This window comes from Rhinatrema bivittatum, chromosome 14 (assembly GCF_901001135.1).
Source record: "Rhinatrema bivittatum chromosome 14, aRhiBiv1.1, whole genome shotgun sequence".
Classification (NCBI taxonomy): domain Eukaryota; kingdom Metazoa; phylum Chordata; class Amphibia; order Gymnophiona; family Rhinatrematidae; genus Rhinatrema; species Rhinatrema bivittatum.
The window spans coordinates 50,838,147-50,858,021 of NC_042628.1; the positions used below are offsets into that span (position 1 = coordinate 50,838,147).

At 44.1% G+C, this 19,875-nt stretch overlaps 1 protein-coding gene across 2 annotated transcripts in view; it reads right to left on the reverse strand.

The window, feature by feature from the left end:
* Positions 1–235: 235 nt before the first annotated feature.
* The window catches only part of LOC115075843 (carcinoembryonic antigen-related cell adhesion molecule 1-like), an 85,906-nt gene continuing 66,266 nt past the window's right edge, over positions 236–19,875 (reverse strand). For both annotated transcript variants that reach the window (XM_029576690.1, XM_029576689.1), the window contains 5 exons: positions 19,712–19,733; positions 12,846–12,871; positions 10,086–10,130; positions 1,013–1,050; positions 236–890 (listed from right to left, as the gene is read on the reverse strand). In XM_029576690.1, coding sequence (XP_029432550.1) covers positions 786–890; positions 1,013–1,050; positions 10,086–10,130; positions 12,846–12,871; positions 19,712–19,733 — 236 coding nt within the window. In that variant the 3' untranslated portion in view covers positions 236–785. The remainder of the gene's footprint in view (positions 891–1,012; positions 1,051–10,085; positions 10,131–12,845; positions 12,872–19,711; positions 19,734–19,875) is intronic.

Sequence of the window (19,875 nt, forward strand, 5' to 3'; positions counted from 1 at the left end):
ACTTGCTCGCATCCCGGGGTTTAAGCATGTGGCTGGGCCCGTTTGAAAATTGGCCCAGCCTGCGTAAGGCCCGGGATTTATGCACGCCGGAGTTTTAAAATCTGCCCATTAATGTTTGATACTTGCCAGGTACTTGTAACCTGGATTGGCCACTGTTGGAAACAGGATACTGGGCTTGATCGACCTTGGTCTGACCCAGTATGGCATTTCTTATGTTCTTCTGTAATGCATCATTTCAATTACAAACGGAATCTTGGTTTCAGAGGAGAACAAAGAATGTGACCGATACTGACAGACTTAAAATGGAATAATAAAATTAATTGAGGAATTACTTTTTCTGCAGGGAAGCTGATAGGAGTGGCATGGTACAAGCTCAGGATTTGTGGGCACAGAAGGGATATATGAAATGCAGACACAGCTCTATAAACTACAACTAGGACAAGGAGGGGTGGAAAAGCTGCTTACAGAAGTGATCCAAGGCACTAGCCTGTCTGTCTCTCTCTCGCCCATGCTCCTATAGAAATAAAAGAGCCTTATCTGGTCTGCACAACCCTTTTCTATAAATACAGGTCCTTCATAACCCTCTTGGGCATTCATAGCAACCTATTTGCTGGAGTCCATTAGTGTAGACCACAAGGGCAACATTGATGTCACACCCCTCTCTTTTGAACAAGACTACTCCAGCTCTGATGGCCACCAAAATAGTCTCTTGCATTAGAATCACATTTTTGAAAAGTTCCTGTGTCTCCTCCTTCTTCAGGCTTGGGGTGCAAGATTCTACGGCCCTAAGTTTTTATCTCCACATACGTTGTCTCTGGGATTCTGGACTGGACATCTGGCTGTGCGTGAGCCTTGTTCGGAAGATTCAGTTTAGCGTAATGAATCACTTCCTGAAAAGGAGAACACAGATTTATTTAACTGGTTAGTGCATACGTTAATTATATTGTCCTTGTTTATTGTAGTGAGAATACATCTCCTCACAGGACAGCCTGCACGGGACCAAGACACCCACCTGCTCCTCTTTCTTTTCAGTCACTGAGACGGGGACACCTGTAACCGAAAACATTTCTCATTAAAGTAGACAATCCCTGAGCTGTCATTCACTGGAGGTGTTGGTCACTTTCTCACTAACACTGGTGTTCCTTTTATTGATAATTGATAGTTAAAGTTTCAGTCAATATCAGACATACTGTAGACATCACTATTGTTACAATCAAAATCACCATTGTCACCAACATCACCAGTCTCTTCATCATTACCAATGCCGTCACCATCGATGCCTTCATCACCACAATTTTCCTCTTCATCGACAGCTACCATCATAATACCCACTACTGTCATTAATATCTTCATTGCCATTAATGTCATCATTATCATTAAGTGGGTTGTTTTAAATTAATTTATTGCTGTTTGACTGGTTGGGGTAGTAGCCCTGCTCTGCCTTAGTGACTGGTCCAAGCTATGCCCCTAGCTATTAGTGATTATTATATTTTGAAAGGTATGAATTCTTCTTGATGCATTATTTTTATGGAGCACTGCTATTTGTTGTATTACGTTTGTATTTTGAAAATCATTTTGCATTGGACTGAGTCTATGGAAAGTGGTAAAGAAATATAACAGCATAACATACGAACATTATCATTATCCTGCATGTATTTACCTTCAGCAGCAGCAGCTTTTTTTTTTTTTCTTTTATCTCTTTTATTGGCAAGTAATTTTAACAAAATTTTGCATTCCACTGAGGAAGATTGTAACCAACATGTAACATATACAGTTATTGCAAAAACACATTATCATGAATAAACGCCATTATATTTGTAGACTCCCTGTAGTCCCTCCCTCCCCCCCCCTCCCAAGAGGGTGACAACTTATGCAATCACTAAATCTGGTATGGAAAGTGGAAATATGATCACAAGGATGCGGCATACCTGCCAGTCAGTCTTAAGACGGTAATGAGCCACCTGGTATGTCTGGGTGCATTGCAATGTATAGAAACTATGGCAGGACACTGAGAATAGCTAGAGCATCAAAAGAAAACACCCCCGGATTAGTCTGTGTTGGCATGCAGCCATTGTTCGTAGCGCCCCCAAACTTTATAAAAATTATGAGTCGACTTGTTCTTGTAAGCAGTTATACGTCCGAGATTATGCATGTTCATGACCGAGGCTTGCACAATTTGCAATGCTGGTACCCTCATGTCTTTCCAACTGCGTGCTATTGCACAGCCCGTGGCTGTTACCACATACTTAATAAAATAATTATGAAATTTCGATCTGTCTTTGAGTTCATCATTGAGCAGGGCTTGTGACGGGGTGAGCAATATTCGGGTACCCAATATTGTGGAAATCCAAGCAGATACTGAGCTCCAAAGCTGTTGAATTTTGGGGCACAGCCACCATAAATGGAAAAAGGTTCCCCGCTCCTGGCATAATTTCCAGCATAGTCCTGTGGTGCTTGGCACAATATGTTGTATGTGGACAGGAATGGTATACCATCTGAAGTACAATTTATATCCATTTTTAATGGGCAGCGCCGAAATTAAGTCTTTCCTCAAAGATTGGAACATTCGCTTCCAGTCCTCCATTGTCCAATCACTTTGTAAATCTGCTTGCCAGGCTTTTATGTGAGTCGCCGACATGTTTAAGTCACCACTCAGCAAACCATACAGATTAGATATATGTTTGCCAACCGAATCTGTGTGTCTACACATGCTTTCAAAGGAGGATATGCCCCTAATTAAGTCATTTTCAATCTGGTTGCTACGAAAGAAATGCCTGACTTGCAAATATTTAAAGAGGTCAGGAGGTCCTAAATGATGTGTATCGCAAAGCGTGGTAAAAGGAGTCAGCCTCCCTGGGGACCAAATATGAGCAAGTTGTGTAACCCCATTAGCCACCCAGAGTTTAAAGGCTGCAGGATGACCAGCAGGTCAAAAAGCCTTATGGTGGAATAGGTGGGTGCTGTGAAAAAAAGTTTGTGTGCCCACTAATGTTTTTTTCCATCGTTCCCAGACTGACAGCGTGGATTGCACTGTCCCAGGTAATCTCACCCCTGGATCCCAGGTATCTGGGATACCTGGGATCCAGGTATCCACGAGATACCTGGATCCCAGGTATCTCGTGGTTGCCATAACAAGGCAGTAATTGGGAGATTCCCCATCATTGCCTGTTCCAACTGTGCCCAGGCTTTACAATGTTTAGTATTGTGCCATTCTACTGCCGCTTTAAGCTGAGTAGCTCCATAATATCGAGAAAGATTAGGCATTCCCAGTCCACCTCGATGTCTGGTTAAATACAGTGTCTCTTTCACTATTCTGGATCTTTTCCCCTTCCATAAATATTTGTTTAACCTTTTTTGCCATTTATCCAGTAGTTTCGCAGGTATTATGACTGGCAATGTTAGCATCAGGTATAAAATCCGAGGCATAATGTTCATCTTTAATACTGCTAGCTGCCCTAACCATGATATGTGGTACCTGTCCCACTCCTCAAGGTTTTGATATATTTTAGCCATAAGCGATGGGTAGTTTAATTGAAACAGATCACCATCGGTGCTCAAATATATCCCCAAGTATTTTATTTTTTGGTTGGCCCATTTAAAGGGGTAATCCTGTTTAAGCTGGGCTATATTGGCAGAGGGCAGAGGGCAGAGAGACATTCAATAATTCAGATTTTTCCCAATTGATTGTGAAACCAGATACTAAGCTAAAGGCTGTTATTTCTTCTGTGACTGCTCGCAATGACTGTGAGGGTTCAGTAAGGGTAAACAGAATATCATCGGCAAAGAGGGACAGTTTTGAAGAGATTTCGCCAACCTGAATCCCTTTGATTGAGTTGTTGCATCTAATATGTTGGGCAAAGGGTTCTAAAAAGAGGGCAAACAGTAAGGGAGAAAGTGGACAGCCATGCCTGGTCCCACGCCGAACTTCAAACGGACGGGAATACCCCCATTGATTTTTAAGCAGGCTGTGGGTGCTTCATATAATTTTTTAATCCAAGTTATGAATTTGTCCCCCAGGTTGAATAATTGCATGGTCTGGAACAAAAATGGCCAGTGTACATAATCAAAAGCCTTTTCGGCATCTAGGGCGAGAAGTAATAGGGGGATATCTTGAGAACGTGCCCACCACATGGCATCTACTGTCTTGCGGACATTGTCCGATGCCATTCGGCCTGGGATAAAGCCGGATTGGTCAGTGTGTATCAACCCAGGGAGAGACACATTAAGCCTATGGGCCAGTATTTTAGCTAGAATTTTCATATCTAAGTTTATTAATGAAATGGGGCGGTATGATCCGCAGACCGTTGGGTCACGGCCCGGCTTAGCAATAAGACAAGATGGAAGCGGTACAGAGAAGGGCGACCAGGAAGGTGGAGGATCTTCATCGCATGACGTACGAGGAGAGATTGAAGAATCTAAATATGTACACCCTGGAGGAAAGGAGGAGCAGAGGTGATATGATACAGACTTTCAGATACTTGAAAGGTTTTAATGATCCTAAGACAATGACAAACCTGTTCCGTAGGAAAAAAATCAGCAGAACCAGGGGTCACGATTTGAAGCTCCAGGGAGGAAGATTCAGAACCAATGTCAGGAAGTATTTCTTCACGGAGAGGGTGGTGGACGCCTGGAATGCCCTTACGGAGGATGTGGTGAAGACCAGAACTGTGAAGGACTTCAAAGGGGCGTGGGATAAACACTGTGGATCCATAAAGTCAAGAGGCCGCCAATGAAGAGTGGGTGACTCACCAGAATGACAGCTACTGCCTGGAGACAATACCCTTATTCAATAAACATACACATGCTTACTGTGACTCCAACATCGCTCTAAGCTTCAACAGCAAGAGGAAATGTGGAAAAATGGATTTACACTCACAAAGAGGGGAGTAGCTGGCTTGTTACGGCGGTTACTACCCCAAACCAAATAAGCCTGATACTTCACCTTCAATGCATATACAGCATAGTTCTCTGCTTCAACGACAGGGGAGAAGAAAAAAGGGTTCGCACTCACAAAGCGGGGAGTAGCTGGCTTGTTACGGCGGTTACTACCCCAACCAAATGTGTCTGATACTTCACTTTCGATGCATATCCAGCATGGCTCTCTGCTTCAACGGCAAGGGAGAAGACTGATACATCACGCATTTCCAGCATAGCTCCCTGCTTCAACAGCAGGGGAGAAGAAAAACAACCAATAAGGACTGTATAACATAGTCTGGGTAAAACAAATAAGCATGGGTGTAGCTTGCTTATTGCGGCGGTTACTACCCCTACTACCCCTAACTAATCAAGTTAGATATTTCAATGGTGGGGGAGGAAGGTAAATAGAACCAAGAGCTAAGAGAAACAGATAAGTATGAGAGAAAAAATGTGTGAAGCTTGCTGGGCAGACTGGATGGGCCGTTTGGTCTTCTTCTGCCGTCATTTCTATGTTTCTATGTTTCTATGTAAGAGTCACCCCCACAAGATTAGCTACCTGGGAGAGCAAATGCGTCCCCTGTAAAGACTTAAAAAGAGTGACCAATGGGGGCACCAGCAAAGCAACAAATTTTTTATAAAAGGGCGCCGTGAAGCCATCCAGCCCTGGCGACTCGCCCGATTTCAGAGATTTAATTGCCCATTTGACCTCTGCCGCTGTAATGTCCCGAACTAGAAATTTTTGTGCTTCGGGGGTTATCTGCGGTACATGCGTTTGTTGCAAATAACCCTCTATCTCGGACTGGCTTATGTTAGTAGTAGATGCATATAATTCCGAGTAGAAGCGTATAAATCGTTGGCGTATTTCTGCATTAGAAGTTAATATCTGCCCATTTTCAGCTTTTAGCTTTACAATATGATTTTGAGTGTGTTGGGTCTTCAATTTACGGACTAATTGTCTACCAGCCTTGTTTCCCCCCTCATAGTATAACTGCTTAGTACATTCTAGCTGGCGGGATATCTGAGCTGCTTCAATTTCTGTCAGATAATGACGCAGCTTGTCCATTTGTGTTAAAAGACTGGAATCCCCTGTGGCCGAATGTACGAACCCCAAGCATTGCAATTGCTGAAGTGTGTCCATCTTATCCCGCTGTTTGCACCTCTTTACATATGCCCCTCTAGCTATAAATTTACCCCTTAATACAGGTTTGAGACAGTCCCATAATACCATGGGAGAAACATCAGGAGTATCATTAATCCTCAAGTATTCCTGGATATCAGAGTGCACCTGCAGGTAAAATTCCTCATCTTCAAGGAGGCTATCATTGAGCTTCCAATATTGCTGCCCTTTATCATACCCAGAGATATGAAATTGTATGAAAACTGGGCCATGATCCGACCATGTAATAGGGCCTATAGACGGTTGGCTAACCTGGTTGGAACAACTTTTCGCCACAAATAGGTAATCAATTCTGGAGTAAGTTTTATGTGCCCTGGAAAAAAAAGGTGTAATTCCTTATTTTAGGGTGCCAAACTCTCCAGGTATCGATTAAGCCGTGGCGTTGCACAAATCTTTGAAGGACTTGTCGGTCCTTCCACGGGGTATGAGCGTTGCCATGAGAATTATCCAATCTAGGGTTTACTGTCATATTAAAATCGCCTCCCAGGATCAGATGGCCCTCAGCACAGTGATCGATAACCTGGGATAGGTTTTCCAAATAGGAACCCTGGGCAGTATTTGGGCCGCAGGAACTTATCAGTGAGTATTTTTCCCCTCCAATAGCAATGACTAGGATCAAGTATCGACCCTCTGGGTCAGAGTGACATGTTATTTCTTCATAAATCAGATCTTTTTGCATTAAAATTCCTACTCCTAAATATTTATGAGAAAGGGGTCTAGCGGCCCAATATTGCTTAGGATAGTTATGGTGCTTAAGTAAGCGTTCATAGCGCTTCTTCAGGTGGGTTTCCTGAACGAGGGCTATCATGACATGATGCTGATTCAGCTCAGCAAATAGGGATTACCGTTTTAAAGGCATATTCAGTCCCTTAACATTAAGGGACATAATGCTTAAGGTCATCATGGAAATGTAATGTGTGGGGATGAGGACGGGTTGGTCAAGGCCGTCAATCCCGGCAGCACCATGATTCGTGTATGCCTGCATAGTGGTAATGCCCACCCATACTCCATACCAAGAAGCAAGTAAGATAGTCTACCTCCATTTCCGCCCCCAGCTTTCCCATCTCCCCCACAGCATGCTCCCTTTCCCAGGGCCATACTGTCTTAATAAAGGAGGAATCAAGCATCCCAACAGTAGTCTTTCCCAAATCGACTACTTGTAATCTGAAATCTTAATACTGGTTCTCAATACATCCAAAACCGAACTTCTGGTCATCTCCCCCAACGATAATAACCCACCTGCCAGCACCACAAACATACCATCAGTAAGTCAAGTGAAAGACCTTGGAGCCACCCTAGACTCCAGAATGAACCTTAAAAAATTCATTAACAACACCACAAAAGAGGGCTTTTATAAACTTCAGGTCCTAAAACAATTAAGACCTCTCCTTCATTTCCATGACTACAGTTCTGTCCTTCTAGCCATACTATTCTCAAAAATTGACTATTGCAATGCTCTCCTGCTTGGTCTCCCGGCCTCCTCCACTAAACCTCTTCAGATGCTGCAAAACGCAGCAGCCAGGATCCTTACTAACACACGCAGGATGGACCACAACACACCGATACTAAAAATACTACATTGGCTTCCCATACACTTCAGAATACTCTTCAAGACTCTGAACATCATTCACAAATCCATATATCAGCAATCCTCTCTGCAACTCACCATACCCCTCAAATTACACTCCTCATCAAGGCCAACCAGATCTGCATACAGAGGCTCCCTCCAGGTTCCTCCTAGCAGATCCACGAAACATAACTCCATCAAAAAACGAGCGCTATCCACTGCAGGACCACATCACTGGAACTCTCTCCCACCAGACCTACGCCAGGAACATTGCCATCTCACATTCAGAAAAAAATTGAAAACTTGGCTCTTTGCCCAAGCTTATCGCTGAAGAAACCCATGGTATCCGCAAGGACCGCCACCCCTCGGTTGCGTCCTCTTCCAACTTCACTAAGGATCTGCTATTCTAGAACCGCTCGCGTATATTAACTTTTCAATTGAATCTCCACTATGTAAATGTGTATTTAAGTTTACCAGAGAAGCAACCACTCCTTGCTTAGCGGCTCTTCTATACATTTAGAATAGAAATTGTTAATCTATCCCTTTTTCTTCAAACAACCATGTTTGACTTCCCTGTTTTAATGTAACTCTTTGCTTCCTGTGTTAACTGGTTCCCCCCCCCCCCCCTTGTTTATTGTAAACCGGTACGATAAGACCTTGTCTTGAGCATCGGTATATTAAAAGAACTTAAATAAATAAATAAATAAATAAATAAATAATACTCTCTAGCATACAAAATACCTCTTAGTTACCCATGAACCTGCCCAAAATCAGACAACATTTGAACTCTGTCCTCTAGGGACAGGAGTAAGAATACTGATTAATGATTAACATGTATCCCTGTCCATTAACAACTTGTAACCTTATAAGCATTGTTCTTGCAGCTCCGTCTGTGTGAATCTTGAACAGGTCACTTACTACCATTCCAACAACCATTAAATATTCGCGTGTCCATGTTATGCTGGTTCTCTTCCCTGAGAGGCAAAATCAGGATGCCGACATAACCTTTTGTCCCCTCTATTCACCCTTTGCCAACGTGGAGGGTCTATCTTTTGGCCGGGAGGCTTCATACTTCCTGGTAGCTCCGCTATCTCTGGAAATCCCGCCACCCGCAGTACTTGAGAGGCCTCCACTGGTGTTTTCACACGATGACCCTCTCCCTTCACTGTAAAACTAATCCCGAATGGGAATAGCCATCTGTATCTGATGTTGTCCTTACGTAGGAGATCCATAATGGGTTTAAAGTCCCTTCGTTTCTTAATAGTGATAGGGGAGAGATCGATAAATATCATGATCTTATGTCCCTGCCACTCCCATGTAAGTTGTTGTCGCGCTATCCCAGCTATTTTTTCTTTGATGGCAAATTCGTGGTAGCAGGCTATAATATCTTTTGGTAAATTATTGACTCGGGGTCCGAACACTCTATGTGCTCGTGCTATTTTACTTCCATGCCCTGTTCGGCTGGGGATGTACCCGCTCCTTCTCCAAGCAGCATGGCGCTGATTTGAGCCACTACAGTCACGCAGTCCGAATATTCAGGCAGCTCCGGGATGCCTCGAAAGCTGAGATTGTGACGTCTAGATCTATTTTCGAGATCTTCCACCTTTTCCTGAAGACGCTCCATCTCAGACTGCATGACATTCAGTTTTTCCTGGTTTGCTTTAATCTCTTGGCCGTTTGCTTCCGTCCTGGTTTCAACTTCAAATATTCGGCGGCCATTTTCAGCAATGTCCCCCTTTAGCTCCTCAATCGAGGGCATAATGTCAGCGGTATTAGCTGTTATTTCTTTTTTCAGCTCGGCAAACCAGCTTTTCATTTCCACCTTTGTAGGCAGCTCGTCGCCATCGGTAGGCGGGCTGCCTGCATCTTTGCACGGCTCATCCAAGGCTTCTCGTGTGGCCGCCATTATAGCTCCTGCGGGCTCTCCTTCCAAAGCTAGTTTATGGTAAGAGTACTTCTTTAAGTCAAGTGTTTTCCACCGATTCGACATCTGCTGCTAATCCAGTTGCCATTGGGAGTTGTTAGATTAGAAATTGTGCACAGAAGTGCTCGATGTTAGGAGATTGTAGAATGTGTTGAGGGAGACTCGGGTTTAGGCAGCCATCTGCTGGGATGACGTCACTTCCTCCCAAAGCAGCAGCAGCTTTAGCCCCCTCATCCCTTCTCAATAATGCCCTCATCAGCCCCACTTGCATCCTCCCCGCCTTTATCATTGCTACTGCCCTCTTATGGGGTCTGTATCCACAGTCTCAGGCATCTCAAGTCAGGACTACTATCTATGCAATTATGCTACTCATTAGCCTTATTGAAAGATCTAAGTGTTGAAGTTAATTAGATATAACACATTGTTAATATCAGCTGTATTCAATTACAAGCTATTTCTCTTAACAGAGTCAGAAATGGGAAATAGAGAAGAGCACTCACCTTGTTTGCTAGATGTTGTGTCTACTTGGGCATACACTGTCTCAGCTGTAACACAATTTGGGACAATTTAGTCCAGTGGGACCTACAAGTTCTAAAATTAAGCTCAGTGACAACGAAATACGATGGGAAAACGCTAGCCCTGAAACAGTGCTGAAATGAGGTGACATACAGCTGTGTGAAAGTGACCCGCTCTTATGCACAAATGCAATCATTCACATCTAGTTTGAAAAACGTTTTTCTGGACCTGGCAGTTTGGCTGCTGGAGTGATATTTTGTTAGACCTGAACTGAAACTTTGACTTACTTTGCAATAATTATTCACAGTATTTTGCATTATTCTCAATAGTACCCTATAGGGGCATATTTACGAAAACAAATGTTTGACAAGCCAAATTGGACCTTATATAAATTGATAAAAATTTTCTTAACAAAAACTCAAAATTATTAAAAGAAAAAAAAATAGGTGTGAACGATTATATTATTTGTGCATTAAGTGCTAGTCACTTTGGCTAGTGCAAGCCACACCTAAATGACACTTCATTTCAACACTGTGTCCTATCATGTTTAGTTTTTAATGTATTTATTTATGAGATTTCTTTTCCACTTCTTGGCTCTTAAACTCATTGCTCATACAGTTATAACTCTCGGTGCAAACTTCCCGTGCATAGTGTACCACCACCAGTCTCCCAAGTCACCCAATCATTATGATTGAGTCATCCAGCTCCCTTCCACGCATCTCTTCCTGATTCATCCAATCCCTTTCCAGAAACAAGTCAGTCCCCTTTCGTTGAGTCACCCTCCAATCCATCTTAGCCAGCCTCAAGAATTAGACCAAAATTCAACTTGTACTCCCTGTGCTTTCACTTCTCTGCCCACTGCTCTTCCCTAATGCCACTCCTCTCCTCCCCCTCTAGTTGATTGGTTCCAGCAGAGGTGGGTGGGGCTGCGCTCTGAAACAGAAGTGTCAACATGGCTGCACTAAGTGAGGGCTTGCCTTCATAGTCCCACTGGCAAGGCCAATCCTTCCTCTTGATTTGGGAAGAAGAGGTAGGTGCAGGTGCTGTGGCAACTATGATTGTGCGCACACTGGCTCAGGGTCCTGCACTCAAAGGTGAATTTTCAAACATTACGTGCATAAAAATGAGTATATATATATAAGTAGTCTCTGTTTGCATATTCCATATTTTATAGAAGCCCAAAATATGCACGTATTTTCACTTTTACAAGCACATGTGTGTAAAAAAGAGCGAACTAGAGGTATTCCTGGTTGGGGGCCAATATTTACGCATGTAAGTTGCTATTTTAAAAAATGCACGCATACTTTTTCCAAATTGCATGTTTTTACACCTGCTAAATATCTGGTGTAAGTGATATTAAATGTGTTTATTGTGTAGTACTGACTGAGTGGGAAATCTGGGTGACCTGGAGGTTCAGGCTGGAGAACCAGGAGGGACACAATGACCTGAAGAAGTACTGGGCAAACTGGTGGACTAATTGATAAAACTGGTAATTTCACTCAGGCACATATGTATTAAAATACACCAACTTATGCATGTAAATCCTATTTTACTTTTGCATATAAAATATATGCGCATATGTTTTTTAAATAGGTGGGTAAAGAACGCACATTCAATTCATTGAAATACAGCTTATATACACATTTTATAATGCACGCGTATGTGAAATGTACATGTTATAAAGTACTGTGGGGTAAAACTACACGTGGCCATATATACCTGCCTATGCCACCGCACGCAATTGTTTGAAAGTTATCCTCCCTATGTATCTATGCTGCCAATTCTGGTTTAGAGTACACCTCCCGCTCTCCTCTGCTGGGGACTGATCAGCTGGGAGATGGGGGTGGGGCAAGGTGAGGGCAGCTGCACTGCAATCACTCACATTTTGTGAATTTGCCACTGGTATTTGTTGCGCTTGCCGGCCATAGAGTCCCACGGCCGGCTTCGCTCACCAATCGGGGCCTGGGTACTGTTCCCTCCTCCTCTGTGGACGGCAGGAAACCATCGCCACCGCTGCGCCTCTTCACTGCAGCAAGGAACGCCGCATCACCCGACACCAGCTTAGGCACGTGCGCGCCTCTCTCAAGCTCTTAAAGTGACCGCGGCGGGAGAATTTCCCGCGGTTCCCATCTGATGTCATCAAGCAGGGACTACTTAAACCTAGTCCCTGCTCTTCAGCCTTATCTCTGCAACAGTTCGTCTCCTCGGAGAAGCTGCTTGTTTTGCTCTTATTTCTGATTCTGTGTTCCACCCTGTGTTCCTACCCTGCTGTTCTTCCTGACTGTGTTTTCCTGCTTCCTGGCCCCTGTTCTCTCCGTTGCTCCCCGACGTCTCCCGCGGACTGATTTCTGGCCTTGATCTTTGGTCTATTCTCTGGATTCTGCTGCCCGCTGCCTGTCCCGAATCTTGGACCGTTCTCTGGATACTGCTGCCTGCCTCGATCCTTGGACTGTCCACCGGACTCCGTTGTTTACCCCTGCCTTGGGTCTGAATCACCACAGCTCCGTGATCCGCCTCCCAACGACAAGGCCCTTTTGGATCTTCTCTTCAGGTAGTGTCAACCTCATCTCGGCTCCATCGTTGCAATGGTATTCTTGAGGGTTGATCTAATCCCTTCTTAACCATACCGCCCCTTTCACTGAGCTGTCCAATCACCTTCCTCAACATTGCCTGGGATTCTTTTTCTCATTCCTACTGTGTTTATAATACAAATTAACCCGTGGAGATAAAGCAGCAATTTATACCTGGTTGGTGACTTGCAGCTTGTAACCTGAAATAATGTTGAACAAAGATAGTTAGGGATTTGAACAACAGATTCAGCACTTGAACCTCTATCCCCATCTTCTCAATAGCTTTGCTTGGACTAATATTGTTTTTGCCTTAGTTAGTACCTTTCTCCCAGAACAGGTCTTATCACAATAGAAACAAAAAAGGTAGCCACCTCTGAGGTGGAAAGTGGCATAGTCTGGCTTGCATATGATGGTGTCTGGAGAGGGTGATGAGAGAAAACACACCTTTTAACATTGTAGACTGAGGCCCCAGAATACACAGCATATGTAGAAGAGTGGGGATTAGAACCCAGAAATTCCTCACTCCCTGCCCTATAACGTTTCAGCTTTACTGATAACATTATTTATAACAAATATAGGCAGTGACAATCTGTTAACACTACAGAGTCTGAATGCAGAATACATGTATCAAAGAAAGAATAAATGTTCATGAAAAGATGCAAAAAGGATAATGTTGATATAATTAACACAGAACGGATGATGATGTTATATGTAAGACAAAAACTGAACTGTACACCCCAAAAAGCCAAGATTGTATGCAACGCAACACTGGGGAAATAGAAACAGCAGGGCTGGTTCTATCATAAGATAGGGTAAGGTAGCTGCCTCAGGTTGCAAATTTTTGGGAGCAGCAAAAAGTGTCCCCCATAACACTCTTGTGGTGGCCACCTCACCTTGCTAAAAAGTGAGGCTGTGACAGAGCCCATCCTGTCACAGCCCGAAAAGCGAATTTTGAGGGAGCCCATCCCACTGTGGCCTGTAGGGCACCATGGACCTCATCCCATAGTGGCCAAAGAAGAGAGGGGGAGCCTTGAAAGAATGTGTGTGTGCGCATCGTGAGAGAGCCTGCGTGTGTATGTGTGAGAGAGAGAGAGAGAGCCTATATGCATGTGCGAGTGTGTATATGAGAGAGGAAGTGTGTAAGTGTGCGAGTATGTGAGAAAAAATAAAGTTTGTGCAGCCCCCTTACCACAATCCAGGACAATCTCAAGGTGACTGGAAATAAAATAAAATCCCAGGTATGAAAAGCAGGGAATGTTTTTATTCTTATTAGTTTTAATTATTGGGTGTTATTTGTTGTGATTGTTTTGAAATATTTCATTGGTTTGGCAAGTTAAATGTAAGACATTGATAAGACAGGCTAAGAGAGAATTTGAAAAGAAGTTGGCTGTAGAGGCAAAAACTCACAGTAAAAACTTTTTTAAATATATCCGAAGCAGAAAGCCTGTGAGGGAGTCAGTTGGACCGTTAGATGATCGAGGGGTTAAAGGGGCACTTAGAGAAGATAAGGCCATCGCGGAAAGATTAAATGATTTCTTTGCTTCGGTGTTTACTGAAGAGGATGTTGGGGAGGTACCCGTAATGGAGAAGGTTTTCATGGGTAATGATTCAGATGGACTGAATCAAATCACGGTGAACCTAGAAGATGTGGTAGGCCTGATTGACAAACTGAAGAGTAGTAAATCACCTGGACCGGATGGTATACACCCCAGAGTTCTGAAGGAACTAAAAAATGAAATTTCAGACCTATTAGTAAAAATTTGTAACTTATCATTAAAATCATCCATTGTACCTGAAGACTGGAGGATAGCAAATGTAACCCCAATATTTAAAAAGGGCTCCAGGGGCGATCCGGGAAACTACAGACCGGTTAGCCTGACTTCAGTGCCAGGAAAAATAGTGGAAAGTGTTATAAACATCAAAATCACAGAACATATAGAAAGACATGGTTTAATGGAACAAAGTCAGCATGGCTTTACCCAGGGCAAGTCTTGCCTCACAAATCTGCTTCACTTTTTGAAGGAGTTAATAAACATGTGGATAAAGGTGAACCGGTAGATATAGTATACTTGGATTTTCAGAAGGCGTTTGACAAAGTTCCTCATGAGAGGCTTCTAGGAAAAGTAAAAAGTCATGGGATAGGTGGCGATGTCCTTTCGTGGATTGCAAACTGGCTAAAAGACAGGAAACAGAGAGTAGGATTAAATGGGCAATTTTCTCAGTGGAAGGGAGTGGACAGTGGAGTACCTCAGGGTTCTGTGTTGGGACCCTTACTGTTCAATATATTTATAAATGATCTGGAAAGAAATACGACGAGTGAGATAATCAAATTTGCAGATGACACAAAATTGTGCAGAGTAGTTAAATCACAAGCAGATTGTGATAAATTGCAGGAAGACCTTGTGAGACTGGAAAATTGGGCATCCAAATGGCAGATGAAATTTAATGTGGATAAGTGCAAGGTGATGCATATAGGGAAAAATAACCCATGCTATAATTACACGATGTTGGGTTCCATATTAGGTGCTACAACCCAAGAAAGAGATCTAGGTGTCATAGTGGATAACACATTGAAATCGTCGGTTCAGTGTGCTGCGGCAGTCAAAAAAGCAAACAGAATGTTGGGAATTATTAGAAAAGGAATGATGAATAAAACGGAAAATGTCATAATGCCTCTGTATCGCTCCATGGTGAGACCGCACCTTGAATACTGTGTGCAATTCTGGTCGCCGCATCTCAAAAAAGATATAATTGCGATGGAGAAGGTACAGAGAAGGGCTACCAAAATGATAAGGGGAATGGAACAACTCCCCTATGAGGAAAGACTAAAGAGGTTAGGACTTTTCAGCTTGGAGAAGAGACGACTGAGGGGGGATATGATAGAGGTGTTTAAAATCATGAGAGGTCTAGAACGGGTAGATGTGAATCGGTTATTTACTCTTTCGGATAGTAGAAGGACTAGGGGACACTCCATGAAGTTAGCATGGGGCACATTTAAAACTAATCGGAGAAAGTTCTTTTTTACTCAACGCACAATTAAACTCTGGAATTTGTTGCCAGAGAATGTGGTTCGTGCAGTTAGTATAGCTGTGTTTAAAAAAGGATTGGATAAGTTCTTGGAGGAGAAGTCCATTACCTGCTATTAAGTTCACTTAGAGAATAGCCACTGCCATTAGCAATGGTTACATGGAATAGACTTAGTTTTTGGGTACTTGCCAGGTTCTTATGGCCTGGATTGGCCACTGTTGGAAACAGGATGCTGGGCTTGATGGACCCTTGGTCTGACCCAGTATGGCATTTTCTTATGTTCTTATGTTCTTATGAGAACTTTCTAAAAATGTTCTTGAGTTTAATTATTGAATGATATGTTTGTTACGTGTTTTGAAATACTTATCCTATTAGTATAGTTTTACTATACTAATTGTTTATTGATGTGTTAAATTTCTTGATTTTCTAATTGTTTTGTGAGGAATGATAATGTTTTTGTTTTTCCATTGTTGCACTGCATACATAGTCTGGCTTCTTGCAGTTTCCAGTCAGTTTTTGTCTGCACATTCCTGTTTAAACTTTATGGTCATTTTATTCTGTATTTGGTGAGGGTCCATCCCGTGCCGGTGCATCCTATTAGGCGAAATAGGCGGTTACCTAGGGCGCCATCGATTAGGGGGCGGTGAAGAGCAGCCATGTGGGACCGCGAGCAGAGCCTATCCCGCTTACGGCCAAGAGGAGTAGAGACTCGGCAGGCCACAAGCAGTGCCCATCCTGCTCATGGCCGAGAAAAGCAGACACTCAGCAAGCCACGAGCAATGTCTCAGTGAATGAGGGTGGGACTGGGGGTGCAAGGCAGGAGGTTCTCCTAGGGGGCCTAAAACCCTTGCACCGGCCCCTGGGTCATCTATGTTCTGCACGTGTGACTGAGGTGAGGTATTCTGCTGGCATATAGTTTCTGGGTAAGGATCTTTAGTAGTCTGGCTTGTTCTGTTTTCCTAATAGGACATGTATTGATATTTTAGGGCCTGGTATAATATGTGCAGTGTTGCTTTTTCATAGGTAGGGTTGTTACTGTTTTCGTACTGGCAGTTAATGCTGTTTTGGTATGGGAGGTCTACTATATTCTAATTGTAATTCAGTTTATTCATGGCTTTCTGAGGGCCAAGCCCACAAAGCACTTTACAATATATGTAATACGAAATATCTTTTTTACAGGATTTTCTAGTTGGCACTACAGCAGCAAATGACGTCCTGATCCTATCTCCCGCAGACTGATTTCTGGCCTTGATCCTTGGTCTATTCTCTGGATTCTGCTGCCTGTCTTGAATCTTGGACCGTTCTCTGGATACTGCTGCCTGCCTCGATCCTTGGACTATCCACCGGACTCCGTTGTTTACCCCTGCCTTGGGTCTGAATCACCACAGCTCCGTGATCCGCCTCCCTGCTGCAATATTTTTACCTGAGAAGACTATGAATATGATACACAGTTTTTAATTATGTGTGGTGAGGGCTGGGAAAGAGGGGCTGTAAGGCTGTAAAGTTTATCTAAGGTGCCTAAAACCTTTGCACTGACCTGAAGAGAGTCCATCACTCACGGACCCCTCCACCATTCACCCCATTGCAAAGCAATTAATACATAGTAAATTCTACGTAAATAAAATAACGTGGCTGACTTAGAGAATTTTCAGCCGTGTTATCTACACTTTTTCAGAAAACGTTATTCTAGCATGGGAAAACCGATACTCCCACGCTAGGATTAAAGGGCCATGTGGCCCGACATGGACCCTGTCCAAAAAAAAACCTAGTTTAAAAAAAATCCACCGGGGGTCTTAGTAGACCCCTCGCCCACCCTGGTGCCACCATTTGAGGCGCCCCCCCCAAAATAAAAAAAATAAACTGCATGTTGCGTCCGTCAGTCGCAGATGGCTGTGACTGCTCTGCCTTACCTCTTTTTCTCCTTTTTCACTCTCCTTGGGCAAGATGGCTCCCTCCGGTGCCGAGTGCCAAGGGTCTCGGCATTTCCAAACGAGCATGGACGTCCCAGTCTGCCATGCTCACTCCCGTGGCCTCCTAAGGCACAAGCGTGCACCTCTCTGACACTCAAATACACGTCATGGCGGGAACCTCAGGGGCGGCCCCACCGCATGACATCAGTACCTCTGGGTATATCAAGCCTCTGCTTCTGCTATCACCTTGAGTTAGTAAGGACTTCAGTTTTAGCTACTCTGACCACTCTAAGCTGCATACTTAGACGCCGCCATTCACTCCAAGGGTCTCGCTCGTGTAGAAGCTCTAGACACCCGCTCCTCGGGGGTCTCTCGCTTGCAACTACCCTTTGGGGTCCTTACTAACTAAAGCCAACCGCTCCTCGGGGGTCTTTCTCTCTCTCTACATTTCAGGATATTGGACTATCGGGTACTCGCTCCTCGAGGGCCTTCCAGCCATCTATCCTGCATCACGGACCTTCAGTCCCATCATTCTACCATCAGGAAGATGCCTTCTTTCCGTGAGTACCTCTACAATCTGGTGCTCCAGCTCCACCCACCAGCCGTGGCATTTCCCGCACTGCGGGCTGCCGCCTATTGTGAACATCTGGGTGAGACTACACTACTGAGCCTGTTGAATGTACTGGCACTTCGTGGATCAGTGCCTTACCTTCCTGCTTCACCATCTATATACAGCAGTAGAATAAAGACTCTATCCAACTGTGTCTGCTATCTGAGTTCAGCCTATCGCAGTGGTTCCCTCGGGGCCCCTCCCCATGGGCTGAATCATCTCCATTGCGACCAAGGGTCCACAATGCCACAAACACAACACTGCACCACGTGGTGATGCCCTGGCCTCCTGATTCAAAACCCTCCTCACGATTTCAGCCACACACCCTTTATTTAAAAACTCCCATCCCCAAGATCCGTCCCCACCCTTTCCATTAATAATTAAGTCAGATAGGGACCCCCACCCCCTGACCCCCTCCACTTTTAAAGAGCTCCCTGGTGTCGTGGAAGGCCGGGGGCACCTCTCAGCCCCGGGCCTGGTCAGCACCATTTTCCTCTACCACTAGTAAGAACCCCAGAGACTTTTAAAACTAGTTTGTTTGGGGGGGGGGGGGGGGGGGGAATCATGTCAGGTTGCGTTTCCCTTTAAATCAATGGCAGCCCCGTGAGTTGGGGGCCCGCCATCATGAGTTTAATAGGCACCAGCCATGTTTTTTTCCCCCTTGCAGACTTTTTCCTTGTGACAAAAGAAGGCGACGATATTTTGTCAGGGAGGGGCAAAGTAACGGGAGACTGCCTCCTCGCCGTGCGACATTGGGCCCCTACCATGATAAAAACATCGTGGCTTGATAAATCCAAGTTTAAATTCCCCCGACCTGACCAAACCCTGCCCTGGGAGTGGCCACCTTCTGAGTGGGGTTGGGATTGAAAGGGATTGTCCAACTCACTTTTGGAGTCAGGCAGACAAACTGATATTTTCACATTTCCTCCAAGTCATAGATACATTGTGTCTGAGCAAACTGTTGCCCGGACAATATTTAGCCAGCCAAGAAAGAGGTGGCAGTGAAGGTGGCTCCTGAGGCTCAGCACTGAATTCAGTGTTTCCTGGCCGAAGTCCCTGGGGTATCTCCGGTCAGCTAAATAGCAGGCCGAGAGTTAACCGGACAACTCGGCCCAATTACCCTTTAGACCGTTTAGATTTAACTGGAAAAACTCATCCGGTTAACTGTATTGGCTTCCGCGTGTGTAGCGATGGCAGAACGCAGCTGCACTGCAGGGCAGGGTTTTCAGAGGCTCAGATCCAACTGGCCAACGTTTGTTTATTTGACTGATTTGAAATTGCTTCTATCCCGCACTTTCCAAAGTTCGGGGCGGGTTACGTGAATCACAAGCAAGAACCAACTAAAATTTCATATCCAATAAAAAGTCAGCTGGATAGGCCCTTTTGAAAAGCTGCTCCAGGGTGTACTACTTTGGCAGCATCTACATCCTGGCATGCCAGTAAAGTTTTCTGAATCTGAACACTCCATTTATTTAACAGGACGCGTAACATACCCGACTGAGTTTGCTGCATTACCTGCAGAAGAAAAAAAAAAGAAAATATTACAATTCACGCCTCCCTCTCAAGATAATGTGATTGCTATTTATATGTTTTTATCAGGCATTGCCTTGATTTTAATCAAGGAAAGGAGATCTAACAAATACAACTAACTAACTAG